The sequence below is a fragment of the Myxine glutinosa genome, chromosome 1, assembly GCF_964187855.1.
Source record: "Myxine glutinosa chromosome 1, kmMyxGlut1.1, whole genome shotgun sequence".
Taxonomy (NCBI): Eukaryota; Metazoa; Chordata; class Myxini; order Myxiniformes; family Myxinidae; genus Myxine; species Myxine glutinosa.
The window spans coordinates 187,647,083-187,664,304 of NC_136261.1; the positions used below are offsets into that span (position 1 = coordinate 187,647,083).

General features: G+C 46.5%; 1 protein-coding gene across 4 annotated transcripts in view; it reads right to left on the reverse strand.

Moving 5' to 3' along the window:
- The window catches only part of SPTBN5 (spectrin beta, non-erythrocytic 5), a 305,552-nt gene that overhangs the window by 22,557 nt on the left and 265,773 nt on the right, over positions 1 to 17,222 (reverse strand). For all 4 annotated transcript variants that reach the window (XM_078781338.1, XM_078781331.1, XM_078781325.1 and 1 more), the window contains 2 exons: positions 7,343 to 7,909; positions 7,010 to 7,161 (listed from right to left, as the gene is read on the reverse strand). In XM_078781338.1, coding sequence (XP_078637464.1) covers positions 7,010 to 7,161; positions 7,343 to 7,909 — 719 coding nt within the window. The remainder of the gene's footprint in view (positions 1 to 7,009; positions 7,162 to 7,342; positions 7,910 to 17,222) is intronic.

The following is a 17,222-nucleotide window of genomic DNA, read 5'->3' on the forward strand; positions in this document are numbered from 1 at the left end:
TGGGATCAAAGAATAGAGGTCATCAAAGTTTGTACTTCGAGGATAACATGGAACAAGTTTCTAGAATAATGCATATAACATGGAGTAGCTGGGAGTGGGTGGATGTCAGAGAGGGTGGGTGAAGCCAGACCAGGAGTGGTGGTGGGAGAACTGAAAGACCACTAACCTACATGCAGTGAGCGAGGGACTCAGCCTCTTGCTGAAAGATGCCAATAACTCGAAGATCGTCAGAGTAAAGTGCTATAACGGGGTAGGATGGGAAACAGCTGGACTATCCCAGAGCAGGGAGCCGTACTCGATAGAACTTTGGATGAAGGCCTTGTATATTATAATGAACTGCGGATGGCTTTAAATAGATTTGCCTTTGTGGAGAACACCAATATGCTGACCAGCCTTATAGAGGCTACATTTGAAATATGGTCTGTCCAAGATGTGAGGCCTAGGATCTTCAGAGACGGAACCTCTCCTGTGGATTTATCCATGTATCATTATGGACAAAGAGCATGGGAATTTATTGTGTTCAAGACATGTTCCAGATACTTCCCATGTGACTTCTTTGTCTCTTTTTCTGGAGACGGAGATGTTGCTGCAGCCTGCCTATTGAATGCATGGGTTCCAATCCTTTACAGAGCGAAATTATCAGCAAAATAGTAGAGAGGATATTTCAGGGAAGAAGATTATTGATATAGACAAATAATAAGATTGGTTCAAGTACAATGCCTTGTGACAGGTCAGTCTCAAGAAGTAGAGCACAAGCACCGGTGGAGTTTGGGGGGGCACAGGGGGGAGGGGCAATGCCCCACCTTAATTTTTTCTGTAGTTTACAATTAAGATAAAAACATCCCGTATTTAAACGTAAAGTGTATTTGTGATTTCACGTACACTGTAACTACACTAACAAACGGTAATTTTGGAAGTCAGACCTAGCTACCCATTATTAATATTAAACCCTTGCCTCCCCCCACCCCCCCAAATAATGGAATCTCCCGCGATGAAGCTAACTCCAAGGGCCTTTCACTCACTCACCGCAGGCAGGTTGGTGGTCTTTCCGTCTTCTACCGACTCCTCTCTGGCCTTGCCCCCCCCAGCTCTCTCTGGGCTCTGTCCCCCAAATATTCCTACAGGTCGCACAAGATCTGCCTGCAACCCTCTTATTGTTAAACTGCCAAAATCAAGACTTTCTGCTCACCTTCACTCCTTCATTCCTCCTTTCTCCCGCCTCTGGAACAAACTCCGTCACTCTCTTCAATCCCTCTCCACCCTCCAGGTCTTTAAAACAGCTGTTCACCACCATCTCTTATCCTCCCCCATCCAAAACCTTGATCTTTTCTACCCCCGCTAATTTCGGTCCCCTTGTGTTTTATACCTCTCCCCCCACCTTCCCACACCTCCTCCCCCCAAGCCCTCTCCCTCCCACACTTCTCCCTGCTCTCAAATGTTGTGGCTGTGTGCTTCCCCTTCTCTCCCCATCTTGTCTTCCGCTTCCTCTTTTTGTATGTTTTGTTTGTCTGGTTGATTTGTTTGTGAAATAAATGTTAGCTCTTTCACGAGCCTCGATTCAGTATACAAAAAATAAAAATAAAAAATAAAAAATAGAGAAGTCAAACTATGCCTATGAGCACAAGACAGAATAAATAATCAATTGAGAAGTGGACCCAAATATCAGTTTGGAGAAAGTTGGAGCTGGTTGTCAGGCAGTAATGAAGTCACTAGAGATGTCTGGAGATATGGCTCATATTAGTCAGGTTCACTATGTTAACAAATATAATTTCGTTCAAAATTTTTGGAGATTAGCAAAACTATACATTTTTGGAATATTCAGAGCATGAGGAATCCAAAAATTAATGTTTACATTTGCGTAGACACCTTTGCGAAAATGACACTCAGGACAGTGATGAAGATAGTCAGGTTCACTATGTTAACAAATATAATTTCTTTCAAAATTTTGGGATTAGCAAACCTGTACATTTTTGGAATCTTCAGAGCATGGAGAATCCGAAAATCAATGTTGGCATTTGCACAGACACCACCTGCATGGCCGCCATTTTGGATTTTGAAAATGGCCGCCATAAAATACATATTTTGCGCGATCTCGGCTTCTAGTCAACCTAGAGACTTAATTAAATATGCTAATCCTATGTTTTCTGGGTCAAGGAATCCAATAAAGGCCTCAAAATAGTGCTCAGGATTATAGAAAAGCAACAAACAAAGGTAATTGAAAACCATTGTCTTTATATTTGTGATATAACTGTATTACATAATACATGATATTGCAAGTCCTTTGAAGTTATAGGTTGTTATAGGAAGTTATAGGTAGTATCAGATTGAACTATAAGTCCTCTACACAGGATCTACGAGGTCTATACCGTTCAGGAATATGCTTTTACAGATCTTCATCACTGTCCTGAGTGTCATTTTCGCAAAGGTGTCTAAACAAATGTAAACATTAATTTTTGGATTCCTCATGCTCTGAATATTCCAAAAATGTATAGTTTTGCTAATCTACCAAAATTTTGAACGAAAAACATAGTGAACCTGACTATATCTCTTGTTTGAGATTCAGAGCAACGATCCATTATTGAGTTAGGAAAATTAATATGTCAAGAGAGGAAGACGCATGGCAGAAAAATGATCAGAGAGTTGGAGAAGAAATACGACGAGAATAAGCAGCAGTGGTAGACTCCACCACTTTGCTTATGATGGAGAGGATGGCCAGTCTGTAATTGAGAGCATCAGCCTTGCCACTATTCTTGTGGATGGGAGTGTTATCTGCAACTTTCCAATATGAATCCAGGCAACCATCTGGAAACAACTTGTAGAAGAGCAAATATGGGGGCAGACGGACAATGTTTTGAGGATTGGAGTGCTAATATACAGTACTATCAGGAATTTGTATGAGTGTGTATTTGATTCACTGCTGTACATTATGTGAATGCGTTAGTCACCTGAGAACAATATCCTGGGATTAATAGATGCATCATATCAGTGTAAGGCCTGCTTGACATGAAAGAGAATGGCATTACAAAAGATAAATTGTATAGACATAGTTGAGTTCTAATCGTACCGTACATACTTTATAATGCACTGGACTCACACTCAAATTGCACATACTTTATAGATGTAGTCGGTTGAAAAAAGGTAACGTGTAATACAGGCGGTTACCAATAGATGACATTTGTGGCCGACAGATGGGACGGCCAGTGCGGACAGACAGACAGACAAACAAGAAGACGTCATGCAGAGCATGCTACTTGCAAATTCTACCCCTCCCCCAAAAAGGTTGCCATGGATACATCAAATTGTCAATTTCATTAAGATTAAAAATGATGATCTTAATCAAAGCTGGGGTCAATCGAATTAAAATTGATGATTTTGTCAGGTGAAAATTCATGATTTTAGAAGTTTGACCTTTGACCTCTTGACCTTAAAAAAATAGTTGGTTTCCCAATTTAGTGACAACATGGAAATGCTGTTCAATTTTCAAGTCAATTGGATGAAAAATGGCGATTTTAGAAATTTGACCTCCAGATGACCTTTGACCTCAAAATCAATATGCTTCTCACTTGTGATGACCTCTACAACTTGGTGAAGTTTCTTGACGATCGGTTTGGAAATGTGACATGTAGGCGAGTGACAGACAGACAGACAAACAGAATAACAAACGCACGACTAATATACTTGAAAAATCCTCCATTTTGGAAGTAACAAAGGGACTCAAATGCAGTATCCTCTCTTCTGGTGAAGGTAAAAATAGGTGTATGGTGCGCTCTTTCCAGAAGCCGTGTCATTGGACCAACATGTTTTGAAGATACCATAAATTCCGAACGGTACATTAATGATATTCTCCAACAGTTTTCCAACGAACTGAAGAGGTGAAGAGGAAAAACAAAACTGAAGAACTGAAGAGGAAAAACAAGATGGACGGCTTCATCAAGCCGGTTCAACAGCACACACAGCACATGTGAGCATGCATGCAATGCAGTCAGTACAGATTTGGAAGATCGCATCCTTTCTCGTGGTTTATGGCCACCTCGTTCTCCTGATTGAACCCCACTAGACCTTTATCAAGTGTGGGCAAAAAGGTGTTAAGTATTGACTGCACTGTTTTCACAGCGTAGCCCATAGAGCAAAGCCATCTAGAACAGCGTTTGTCTGTCTGTATGTATCTTGTCACATGACAGGCGTGATGTGATGTGATTGCATCTGTGATGTCATTATGGCGTATGACGGTCATATATCATATATCCTGTCATATATCCTGTCATATATCCTGTCATATATCACAATCTGCATGCTCTACCTTTACGTTTTTCATTCAGTGTGAAACACAAACAAACCGATTGTTAAAATGATCATCAAATATCAAAAGCATATGTGTTACGGGTCTTCCATCGACACAGTACGTCTAGGCCTTAGGCTTCATGCCTCACATTCAGGCCGTTTCAGACAAATTAACCCAGGTTTATTTATTAGTATCATTTTCGTAATAATAATAACAACACTACAACTGCCACTATATAACTGCTGGCAGTGATAACCGGTTTCCTCCGCCTTCCCGATTTCATACAACCCCACTTTTGATACAACCCCACTTTCACATTATTTTTTTTTTCTCCATCAATTTATCCCCAGATGATGCTCAATAAATGTCATCCTGATGAAACCAATGCTGACAGATGGCACGGCCAGTTTAACGTACATCAACTAATGCCGACAGACAGGACGCCAAAGCGCTCCTTTTGTGAAAATTTCATGTCCATCGGTCAAACCATTACAGAGAAAATTATTTTTAAAGAAAATAAACCTGCAGCGGTTCAAGATAGCAGCGGTTCAAGAGATAGAAGCTTTTTAAGATTTACGTGCAATTATTTATTGCAGCCAAATCATGTGACTTATTAAAACTTCCAAAGTAACTTTTTTACTTCCCCACATGGGGAACGTTTGTGTAAAGTTTTCACTCGATATCCTCAAAAATTAGGGAGGAGATAGGATTTAAGTTTTATGCTTAAAAACGTCATAACTCCTAAACGATGCGACATACAACGTCGTCATGCAGGAACCTTTTGTTCATCATGGGCATGTGATTCTGCATGCTAAGTTTGGGCTAGATCTGTTCAGCCGTTGCGGAGAAAAAGGGATTTTAGTGTTTTTCATTAAAAAAAACAATATGGCGGCCAAACCACGTGCATATGACATCAAAATGTTTTGCATTCATTTTTCGCTAAGGTCATGGGAAAAAATATATTTGTGACATCAAGGGGTCTATTTGTCGAATTCTAACTTCGTAACGTTAGCACTTTAATATCCTAAATAAACATGTTTATTGGTCCCATTGCAGAGTTCTTTAGAATGAGCCATGACTCAATTTTTTCCATTGAGCCGTTTCAGAGATATAGAAGGCCAAATTTGAAGGTATTTTCCAAGATGGCACCCATACCACGTGACCTATGACGTCATAATTAGCAGCAAAAAAAAATTCTACATGTCTAGCAAATCACTTGGTTGAAATTTCATGTCAATCGGACGAACAGTTGCTGAGAACTTTGATTTTAAAGTTTTCGGAGGTGAAAAATCAAGCGGAAGATTAATAATAAACACGAGGAAAAACAATAGGTATTCCTCTGCATTTAAATGCAGAGGAAACCAAATTAATTATAATAATAAACATAGAGGCAATACCCCAGGCGCTCACCTGGTAGAATAAACAGGAAACTGCACCGACTAAAGGTATTTTAAACCAATTCCAATGGTTGCTAGAAGACAGGGCAGCATGTAGAATCATACTAACATAATCATAAGACTTTAAACAAACAAAGAAAAAAATACCTGTTTTGGGGAGCAATCCCCCCTCCTCCAACCCCAAATACCTCCTAAGACCCCAATTTTTCTGATGCCTTGGACAAACATTGGTACATCAAGGGTGATTAAGGTTGTGGTGAAGTTTCATCTAAATTGCATGTGCAGTTTCTGAGAATAAAGCAAATACCTATTTTGGGGGGAACTCCACCCCTCCATACACCCCAAAGGGGCAGATTTCTTTTAATGCCGTGAACATACTTTGGTACATCACGGGTGGTGAAGTTTGTGGTCAAATTTCATCGAAATCGTGAGTGTAGTTTCTGAGAAGAAAGCAAATACCTATTTTGGGCGGCAACCCCCCGTAGACCCCTAAAGTGGCAGATTTTTTTTTAATGCTGTGAACAAACTTTGGTACATCATGGGTGGTGAAGGTTGTGGTCAAGTTTCATCGAAATTGTATGTGTAGTTTCTGAGAAGAAAGCAAATATCTATTTTGGGGGGCAAGCCCCCCCCCCCTAGACTCCCAAAGGGGCAGATTTTTTTTAAATGCCGTGAGCAAACTTTAGTCACAACACAACAAATACCAATTGTGCCAAATTTGGTCGCAATCCCATCAGCGGTTTAGGACAAGAAGCTTCAAGTGTTTACGGACTGACGGACTACGCGCCATCACATAAGCTCCCCTGGACTTCGTTCCAGGTGAGCTATTAATACAGTAAATATAATCGTAACAATGCAATCCCTTTGTCATGACTGAAAAGTTACTGGATTGAAGCGGTGCATGGCTGGTTCATTGTCAACTCGAAACATATAGAATAAACCAGTGTCTCAATGCAATCTCTTCACTTCCATGGTGACAGACATCTTAGAGACTGACTTATAGTACTTCAAAAAAATTAATACTTACATTATTTGCTAATTGGTATCGCTACCCAGGTCATACTATCCTCTTCAACTAAAGTATCAAACAAGCCCAGCTACGCCGATGTTAGACTTTCGGTCTTGGTTTTAACCACCATGGAGAAAAAAACAAGGAACCGAAGAGTAGGGCCAAACAGGCAAAATGTCAAGGTCAGGGTTGGAAGATTGAGCTCTCTTGTCCTTTGTCACCTAATTGATCATTGCTTGACATATTTCTCTTTCAAATAATGTATTACAAGGTCAATAGTTTCAGCAATGATAATCAAAGATGCACAAGGGGATCACTTACAACTGTGGTGATGTGACCCTTTTGGGTGGCAAATCTCGAAGCATAGGCTGTGGTTGGTGTAACCCCAGCAATGAGGATGATAATGAGTTGTCCAAGGCATCTGTCTGAAACTGCCATCTCTGATCTGACAAATTACCCATGATTGTGCTTTCCTGCATCGAAAAGTAGAGCATCCGTGGCACAAGAATACAATTACACCAAATCCATGGTCAATTATAGACCTCAAAATCTCACAAAACCAAGCTTTTGAACACTCACACGTAATCAGAAAAAACCCTTCCTTAAACCATCAAACAGATGATGTATTCTAACATCCTTTTACTGAGTTCTTACCTCAAAACCAGATGTGATGCCTTTGTCCAATGTGTGTTCCGGTGCACCTAGTTCCTCATCAGATGTGTCTCGTGGCAAGGGTGAAATTGGAGAAAGGTGGCGTGTAGGGGCCGGACGTGAAGTGGACCTTGGTAGCACCAGGGAGGGCCGATTCATGGTGTTCGCCCCACTTGCTGAAAAGTCATTGTAGGACCCAACGCGGAAGGCTGGAATGCGAGGCAAGTCAGCTTCACTGTCTGTCTCTGAGGGCCCACGTAGTGACAGCACAGGTTTTTGAGACAAGGTTCTGACTGGGCGGGAATTCGATGAGAAGCTCTCCTTTTTGTAGTCTCTTCTACTTATCTCTTCATCAGATGATGATGATGACAACGGGGTTGAAGCTCTTTCAGTTACACGTGAAGAGATACGACGTTTTACACGCTGACTTCCCAGCCGTTTTGCTGATGAAGTCCGACGTCTCAATAAACCACGGTTTCTGGAGCGCTGTGAACCACGATTTGTTCCTCTATGCTCGTCCGATAAATTGCGATAAACCGACACCTGCTGACGTGCCTCGTCTTCCCGAACCTGTGGTCACAGGAAGTTTATATCAATTTAATTTAAAACGCCAAGGGTGAACTGCATATATAAGCAAAAGTGCAATGCATGTAACAAGTACACAACATCACAGGGCATGCACATATACACAAAATGAAGAATGGTAAAGCTGTTAACCTTTCTGATTCCCTGGCAAATCCAGCTCATCTCTTTGCTGATGATTCCACCATATGGCGTATCATTTCCCATCTTTCAGACAGGCAGCAGCCTCTTCCCTCTCTGCTAGTCAGGTTCACTATGTTAACAAATATAATTTCGTTCAAAATTTTGGTAGCTGAGCAAAACTATACATTTTTGGAATAATCAGAGCATGGAGAATCTGAAAATCAATGTTGGCATTTGCACAGACACCTGCATGGCCGCCATTTTGGATTTTGAAAATGGCCGCCATAAAATACATATTTTGCGCGATCTCGGCTTCTAGCCAACCTAGAGACTTAATTAAATATGCTAATCCTATGTTTTCTGGGTCAAGGAATCCAATAAAGGCCTCAAAATAGTGCTCAGGATTATAGAAAAGCAACAAACAAAGGTAATTGAAAACCATTGTCTTTATATTTGTGATATAACTGTATTACGTAATACATGATATTGCAAGTCCTTTGAAGTTATAGGTTGTTATAGGAAGTTATAGGTAGTATCAGATTGAACTATAAGTCCTATACACAGGATCTACGAGGTCTATACCGTTCAGGAATATGCTTTTACAGATCTTCATCACTGTCCTGAGTGTCATTTTCGCAAAGGTGTCTACGCAAATGTAAACATTAATTTTTGGATTCCTCATGCTCTGAATATTCCAAAAATGTATAGTTTTGCTAATCCACCAAAATTTTTAACGAAAAAAACATAGTGAACCTGACTATGCAGACTTCTGTAGAATCAGGAGCTGGTCCAACAATTGGAATATGTCTTTCAACTCTGCCAAATCTCACACACATACCCTGTCTCTCTGAAAGGAGCATCTTACAAACCCTCCCATCTACTTCTTAAACAAACCACTTGAAGAGGTTAAGTCACTCAAACTTTTCGGTCTCACCATCAGCCATGATCTTTCTTGGGCAGACAATATATCCAAGATGGCCTCCAAAGCCAGCCGCCAACTGGGCATCCTTCATCATGCAAGGTCTTTCCTTGGCCAACCTGAACTTTTGACAATCGACAAGGCCTTCATGCACAGATTGAGAGGGGGAGGGGGGGCTACTGCTCTCCTCTTTGGGCTGGTATCCATGTCTCACACCTTGCCGTTTTTGATACCGTGGAAAGCAAGGCCTTCAAAATCATTGTGATCTCCCGCAACGTAGCGGAGTGCCTAGGCCTGTCACTTTCCCATCAGACAGGTTGGTGGCCTCTTTGTAGTCTACCACCTCACTTTTGGTCTTGCACCCTGTGGTGAAATATGATGTAATGTCTCGAGCTTGAAGAGAAGGTTCGTTCGGAGGGCCGACCTTGAGGGAGGTTATATAAATCTGGACCGTTCGGCGCTCGATCTCATGGCATTCTGTTACCTTAGTGCCAAGAGACTCTCGGGATTAACAGGTACGTAATTGCTTGCTTGCGGGGGGGCTTGGAGGAGATGTTTGTTTTTATTGCTTCCTTTGTAGTGCTAATGATTGACTTCCGGTACTTCCGGTCCCTCGAGCGACGGGGCTTGCTCTGATCTCTCCACGGCATCAAAGTTTGAGTGTTTTCCCGTTCGTTTCTTTGTCAAATTTCCGCTGCGTATTTTGTTGTGTATGTGTTATTGTGTGTTTCTATTTGGTTTTGGAGTTGTTGCAAATTTGTGTGTAATTAGTCGTTTCTTTGTCCGCGCCTCGTGCGGCCTGGTGTCTCGTGCGGCCTCCTCGTCTCGACTTGTGCCCCGCCCCCTATATTCTCGTTTGTTCTTTCACCTCTGCTCCTGCTTTCTCAAATCCACATTCTCACTTAGAGACTTTTCCCAGATTGTTTTCATGGTTTTGTTTAAATATTTATTTAAATATGTTTAAACCGCAGCGGTGATCCCCCCCCCCCCCCCCCCCCCAGGATTTCCATGTTTTAAACGTTTCCCAGTGTGTACCCTGGATAAGAATAGGTACGCCGTATCCCTGCGTGTCGTAGGAGGCGACTAAGAGGGTTGGCGTCAGGAAGGGCATCCGGCCATAAGAAACATTGCCTCAAAAAGAGAACCATGACAATTACAACTACATGTGGGCAGGGTACAGCCCGAAGTGGAGATCGGTTTCTGAGGTTTGGGACATGGAATGTAGGGACAATGACAGGGAGATCAGGAGAAGTGGTGGAAGTATTGGTCAGAAGAAGAGTGGACATATGTTGTGTGCAAGAGGCGAGATGGAAGGGAAGTGGTGTGAGAATGGTGAAGGGTAGGCAGGGACAGAAATACAAGTTTGTGTGGCAAGGGTGCCTGGAGGGCGTGAATGGTGTTGGTGTCCTGTTTTCTGAGGAGTTTGTAGACAGTGTGGTGAGTGTGACTAGAGTGAGTGATAGGTTGATGATGGTGAAAATGATGATTGGAAAGCTCTTGGTGAACGTCATCTCGGGATATGCTCCGCAGGTTGGTCGGAGCGATGAAGAGAAGGACAAGTTCTGGTGTGCGATAGAGCAGCTGATGGAAAACGTGAAAGATGAGGAAGTTGTTGTGGTAGGAGGAGACCTAAATGGACATGTGGGAAGGAGTATGGATGGTTTTGACGGAGTTCATGGGGGTTACGGATATGGTGTGAGAAATGGAGAAGGTGAAAGGATTTTGGAGTTTGCTGATGGAGCTGATTTGTTGATTTGTAATACTCAGTTCCAGAAAGAGGATAATAAGCTTGTTACATACACGTCAGGTGGGTCGACGACAACCGTTGACTACCTGATGGTGCGTAGGCGAGATAGGGGGCACCTCCGAGACACAAAGGTAATCCCGGGGGAGGAGGCTGTTTCACAGCACCACTTGGTTGTCTGCGACGTAAGGGTGAAAGGTGCGAGGAGAGCTCGGCGGGTGAAGTACCAACCGAGAATGAAGGTGTGGAGGTTGAAAGAGGTGACAGTAAGGGAGGCATTAAAAGAGAGGCTGAGTAGGGTCGAGGATGATGTGGTTGAGCTTGAAAGTGGTTGGATGTCAATGAAAGCTAGTCTGTTGGGAGCCGTTGGTGAGGTATGTGGATGGACAAAAGGACCACCGAGGCACTCGGAAACATGGTGGTGGGATGATGAAGTTGGAAAGAGGATTGACGAGAAGAGGAAGAAGTTCAAGGAGTGGTAGAAGGCGAAGGGTACGGGCGCAGAAACAGCAGAGCATGAAAGTTATAAGGCAGCCAGGAAGACTGCAAAGAAAGAGGTAGCAAAGGCGCAGGAGGCATGTAGGAAAATGTTCGGAGAACGCTTGTGTAGTGAAATCGTATTCGTACTGAACCCGGGGTGATGCTCGCTGCACGTTGACACCGCTAGGGGCGTGACTATAAGACCCGCTGCTGCGAACGGTGCTCCAGAGACTTCTCCTGTGACATGTTACATCGGTAGCCTCGCTAACGGTACGCCTGTAGAGAATATCAGCTTGCTTGCATTGAATGATATGAATGGACCCATGAGATGTCGCATCGTATACTTATTGTGTATTTCTACTTTACAGGATAATGTGATGATCTAAATGCAATTAAACCAAACCGTTGGACTAAAGTTGTGTGGACCTGAATGGTTTTACACAACACTTAATTGCATTTAAGATCTACAGACATGGCTGGCAACAAGACGCTGACGGTGTCCGTCTTCAGCGCCGACCCACAAGCCACGGATGGAGGCTTGCAGCTGAAGCACTGGCTCCGACAATTGGAGCATCTCTTTGATGAGCCTGAGACCGCTCCGACGGCTGCCGCGAAGCTAGCAACTTTACATTCAAAAATCGACTACCGGGTCTACAACGCTATCGCTCAATGCGCGACGTATGATCTTTCCATCGTGGAGCTCAAACGGCTATACATAAAGGAAAAAAGCCCGGTGTATGCACGATATTTGCTGCAAACGCGACGTCAGCAACCCAATGAGGCAATGGACCATTACGCCCAGGAGCTCCGGCAGCTTTTGCTGGACAACGTCAGGGAGCCACGGACTCCCGCGCAGGCTCAGGATGATCGTCTTTTAGATGCCTTCATTGCAGGGGTCTCCTCCCAGGAACTAAGGCTCAAACTCTTGGAGAAGACCGACCTGACCTTCGCTACGGCGCTTGAGCAAGCGACAGTATACACCGAAGCGCGGATGCAATCGAATGCCTATGATCGCACGCGCCTTTTGGCGGGCACCACACTACACGCCCGGCCGGAGAGTGCTACCGCCGAGGACGCAGATCCGCTCGCTGAACTCCGGGATGCTCCGGAGGAAGACCCAGCCCTGACGGCTGCCGTTACGACCAGACCCAAGGCCTTGCGCGGGGCCGCATGCTTTTTCTGTGGGGGGCCACGTCATGCCCGGGTCGTGTGTCCGGCACGAGACGCTATATGCCATTTGTGCTCGTTAAAGGGACATTACGCTAAAGTGTGCAGGAAAACGGCACGCGGCTCGCGGCTCACTGACTCGCGCAGTCGCGGTCGCGCGGGCGCAGCGACCTTGAATGGGCTCGTTGCAGAGCCCGCGAGAGCCCAACACCCGGCGCCTTACCCGACTTCGAAGGGGAGGGCCCCTCTCTGCGGACCCCTGGGCGCTCAGACGTCCTTGGCGGGCGTCACCGGACAGCCACCACCGTCTCATTCTCCATCGGGCACAAAGGCCGTGTCCTTGGCCAAACTCCGGGCCACGCAAGGGGCTTTGAAACCTCGCCAAGCCCCAGCGGAACGTACTCCTCAAGTCGTCCACGAGCTAACAGCGGCCCACGCCCCGACAAAGGAGATAAGGAAGCTTTCCAATACTACGGAGGCCTTTTGCTGCCAAAAATGTCAAAAGGCGATTTCGAATACTACGGAAGCCTTTTTCTGCCAAAAATGTCAAAAGGCGATTTCGGATACTACGGAAGCCTTTTTCTGCCAAAAGTGTCAAAAGGCGATTTCAAATACTACGGAGGCCTTTCCTCGTCAGAATTGTCAGATTTTGAATCGCGAAACACCAGAATGCTGGGGAAAGCCCTCTGATGACGATAATGGATTCCCCATAGTCAACGCAGACTCCGGCCACGACCGCAAAACTGCTGCTGGCGTAGGATCCACCCGCGAGGCTGGTCCGACCCATTCGGGGGGCTCAGTCCCGCTCCCAGCAGCCTCGTCTGGCCTGGCTCAAGCCCTTATTCCCCTCATGGTTGAAGGCCATTGTGTTCGGGCCTTGGTGGATACAGGATCTACGGATAGTTTTATCGACCAGCGACTTGTGCTCAGGCATGGATGGCGGATCTGGCGGTCTAGGAGACGAATCTTCATGGCTTCCCAGGGGCTTCGGCTCAGCACGAAGGGGGAATGCCGATTGAAACTCGTGTTAAAGGGACGGGTTTTCCCTGATGTACACCTTATGGTTTTACCCGCATTATGTGCTGATATTCTGTTAGGACACGATTTTCTTAAGCTGCATGGACGTCTGGTAATGGAGTTTGGTGGGCCTGACACTCTTGTTGTGGGGGCGGACGACGCGCTTGCGATGTGCGCCCTAGCGCAAATGGACGTCCAGCCGCTTTCGCTGTTCCCCAATCTAACCTCCGACTGCACCCCTGTCGCGGTAAAATCACGACGCTACTCTCGCGCTGACATGCAATACATTGCGGACGAAACGGCTCAGCTCTTGAAAGACGGCATCATAGAACCTAGTAGGTCGCCGTGGCGCGCCCAGGTCTTGGTGGTGCGCAACGAGGCCCATCGCAGACGCATGGTAATCGACTATTCCCAAACAATTAACCGCTTTACACAGCTGGATGCCTACCCCCTTCCGGGGATGGACGCGCTAGTGCAACAGGTGTCCCAGTATTCGGTCTATAGCACTCTCGACCTCCGTAGTGCGTACCACCAGATCCCTATCTCTAGGGCGGATCGTATCTATACCGCATTTGAGTCGGGGCAGCGGTTGTACCAATTTACGCGATTGCCTTTTGGTGTAACGAACGGGGTCACTTGTTTCCAGAGGGCCATGGATGACCTCGTTGCGCGGGAGCACTTAACCGATGTTTTCGTCTACCTCGATAATCTTACGGTTTGTGGATATGACCAAGGGCACCATGATGCTAATCTGAAGCGCTTCCTCGAGGTCGCGCAGCGGTATCACTTAACCATGAACGAGGATAAGTGCCAATACTCCCTACGCACGATAGATCTTCTGGGGTACACCGTGACCCATGGTTCTGTCGCTCCGGATAAGGAGCGTCTGCGACCTTTGCTCGACATGGCCCCTCCCTGCGATCGGGCGTCCCTGAAGCGCGCCCTTGGGCTGTTCGCCCATTACTCCAAATGGGTGCAAAGTTTCTCCACGAAACTTCGCCCCCTTGTGGCCTGCAACACCTTCCCCCTGAGTTCGGCCGCATTGACGGCCTTTGAAGGCCTTAAGACCGACATCGCCCGAGCCGCCGTGGCGACAATCGACGAGAGCGGCTCGTTCGTCCTCGAAAGTGACGCCTCGGATCAGGCCATCGCGGCGACCCTCTCCCAAGGGGGGCGTCCCGTGGCTTTCTTTTCACGGACTCTTACCACCGCTGAGCGGAGGCACTCGTCCGTTGAAAAGGAAGCATATGCGATCGTCGAGTCTATTCGGCGATGGCGCCCGTACCTACTCGGGCGGAGCTTCCAAATCATCACGGACCAGCAAAGCGTTGCGTTCATGTACGACACCTTACACGCCCAGTGCATTAAGAACGAGAAAATCACTCGCTGGCGTATCGAACTCGCCGACTTCTGTTACACCATCAAATATCGCCCGGGGAAGGATAACCAGGCCGCCGATGCCTTATCACGACCGGCTACATGTGCTGGTATCACCTCTTTGGAGGGCCTACGGGTGCTGCATGCCACTGCGGGCCATCCCGGCGTAACGCGTTTCGCTCATTTTGTGCGGAGTGGGAATCTCCCATACTCGATCGACGATATCCGCCGTATCTGTCGCGACTGCGCTATCTGCGCGGAAATCAAACCGCGTTTCTATAACCCTCCCATGGGGACTCTGGTGAAGGCTACACGCCCGTGGGAACGCTTGGCGATGGATTTCAAGGGCCCATTGCCGGTGTCGAGCGGCTCTCGCTATCTGCTCACTATCGTTGATGAGTACTCGCGATTCCCCTTTGCTTATACGTGCGCGGACATGACTGCTGCCACAGTGATGCGATGCTTACAGAACTTGTTCTCAATGTTCGGTTACCCGGCCTATGTCCATACCGACCGGGGTGCGGTCTTCTTGTCTCAGGAGGTGCGCGGCTATCTGCTCCAAAATAACATTGCATCTAGTTACACCACGCCGTACAGACCCCAGGCTAATGGGCAGATCGAACGCTTCAACGGGATTATCTGGAGGGCCGTCATGCTCCACCTCCGGACCCTCGGCCGGGGCCTCGATAAATGGGCTTGGTCGCTACCTGCGGCGTTGAACTCTATCAGGGCTCTCCTGAGTACGGCAACCAACCAAACTCCCCACGAGCGACTTTTCCACCACCCCAGGAGCTCGGGGTGTATACGGTCTTTGCCCAGTTGGCTCGCTGGGCCCGGGCCGGCCTACCTTAAACGGGCGGTTCGCGCGAGCAAGTACGACCCCCTAGTGGACAAAGTGCAGATTCTCCAGGCTAATCCTGAGCATGCTCGTGTGATGACGGCTGATGGCCGTGAGACTACTGTCTCCGTCCGTCACCTTGCCCCTTGCGGGGTCGACGACCTAAGTAGGGAATCGGACGAACCAATCGAACCCATCTATGAGTCTATGGCCTCTCCCGACGCTCCCATCTCCGAAAGTCTACCGACCCTCCCCTCGCCGAGACTACCTGGGCCCGACGACTTGGAGTTACCCCCTTCGTCACCCGACCCTGTTGGCGCCTCTGACGCCGGGGACACAGGGATACGTGATGCCGTACCCGGGGAATTTCGGACGCGTGCTGGCAGAGAAATTCGCCGCCCGGCCCGATACGGTTGGGTCGACTGATATTCCGCACCCTATTCGTGCTGACGCTCACTCGCTTTTAGCCGCACGGCCGTATAATTCTGACGGGGGGGAGAATGTAGTGAAATCGTATTCGTACTGAACCCGGGGTGATGCTCGCTGCACGTTGACACCGCTAGGGGCGTGACTATAAGACCCGCTGCTGCGAACGGTGCTCCAGAGACTTCTCCTGTGACATGTTACATCGGTAGCCTCGCTAACGGTACGCCTGTAGAGAATATCCAGCTTGCTTGCATTGAATGATACTAGGGCATGCCCGTACTATATCTATATCTAAAATTATATCCCCCCCCCCCTCTATTTACATGAAATGGTTTGGTCCAAAGCGAACGGCTTGCGAGTGGTGACAATCCCCCCCCTCTATTTACATGCAATGGTTTGGTCCAAAGCGAACGGCTTCCGGAGTTTGGTAAAGAAATCGCCATCGCGTGCACAAACGCGCAGGAAAGCGAATGAATCGCAAATTCGTTTTTATTAGTTGTAAAACATAGTTTAACGCCAACATAGTTTGCAAACGTGAAATAAATGAATACGCTCTCAAATGTGCCATCCGAGGCAGAGTGTGCCCGCCACGTTCGGCACACGCGATCGTTCGCTGCTCTCTGATTGGTTGAATCGTTTTTTGGACATAGCTCGGTAAGTAATTGTCCGATTAATATGAAACCTTGAAAAGGCACATCCTCGGGTCCCCAGCAATATACCTGGCAAGTTAAAAGTATATCGGACCCGTGGTTGTCGAGAAACAGCGGTCACAGACAAACGTACAGACAGACAGACAGAGATTACTGGAATTATAGATAGATGAATGGACCCATGAGATGTCGCATCGTATACTTATTGTGTATTTCTACTTTACAGGATAATGTGATGATCTAAATGCAATTAAACCAAACCATTGGACTAAAGTTGTGTGGACCTGAATGGTTTTACACAACAGCTTGGATTCGGAAGAGGGTCAGAGAGCGGTATTCAGGATTGCAAAGCAGATAGCGAAAGAGAGGTGTGATGTGATGGGGGTGAGCTGCTTGAAGGATGAAGTGGGACAAATCGTTGTCGACCCAGATGGAATTAAAGGAAGATGGAAAAGATATATGGAAATGCTGTTGAATACTGAGAATGAATGGGATGGCAACATAGAGAGTAATCCAGTTTTAGGACCGGCAGAGAAGATAACTGAGAAGGAAGTTGAGGA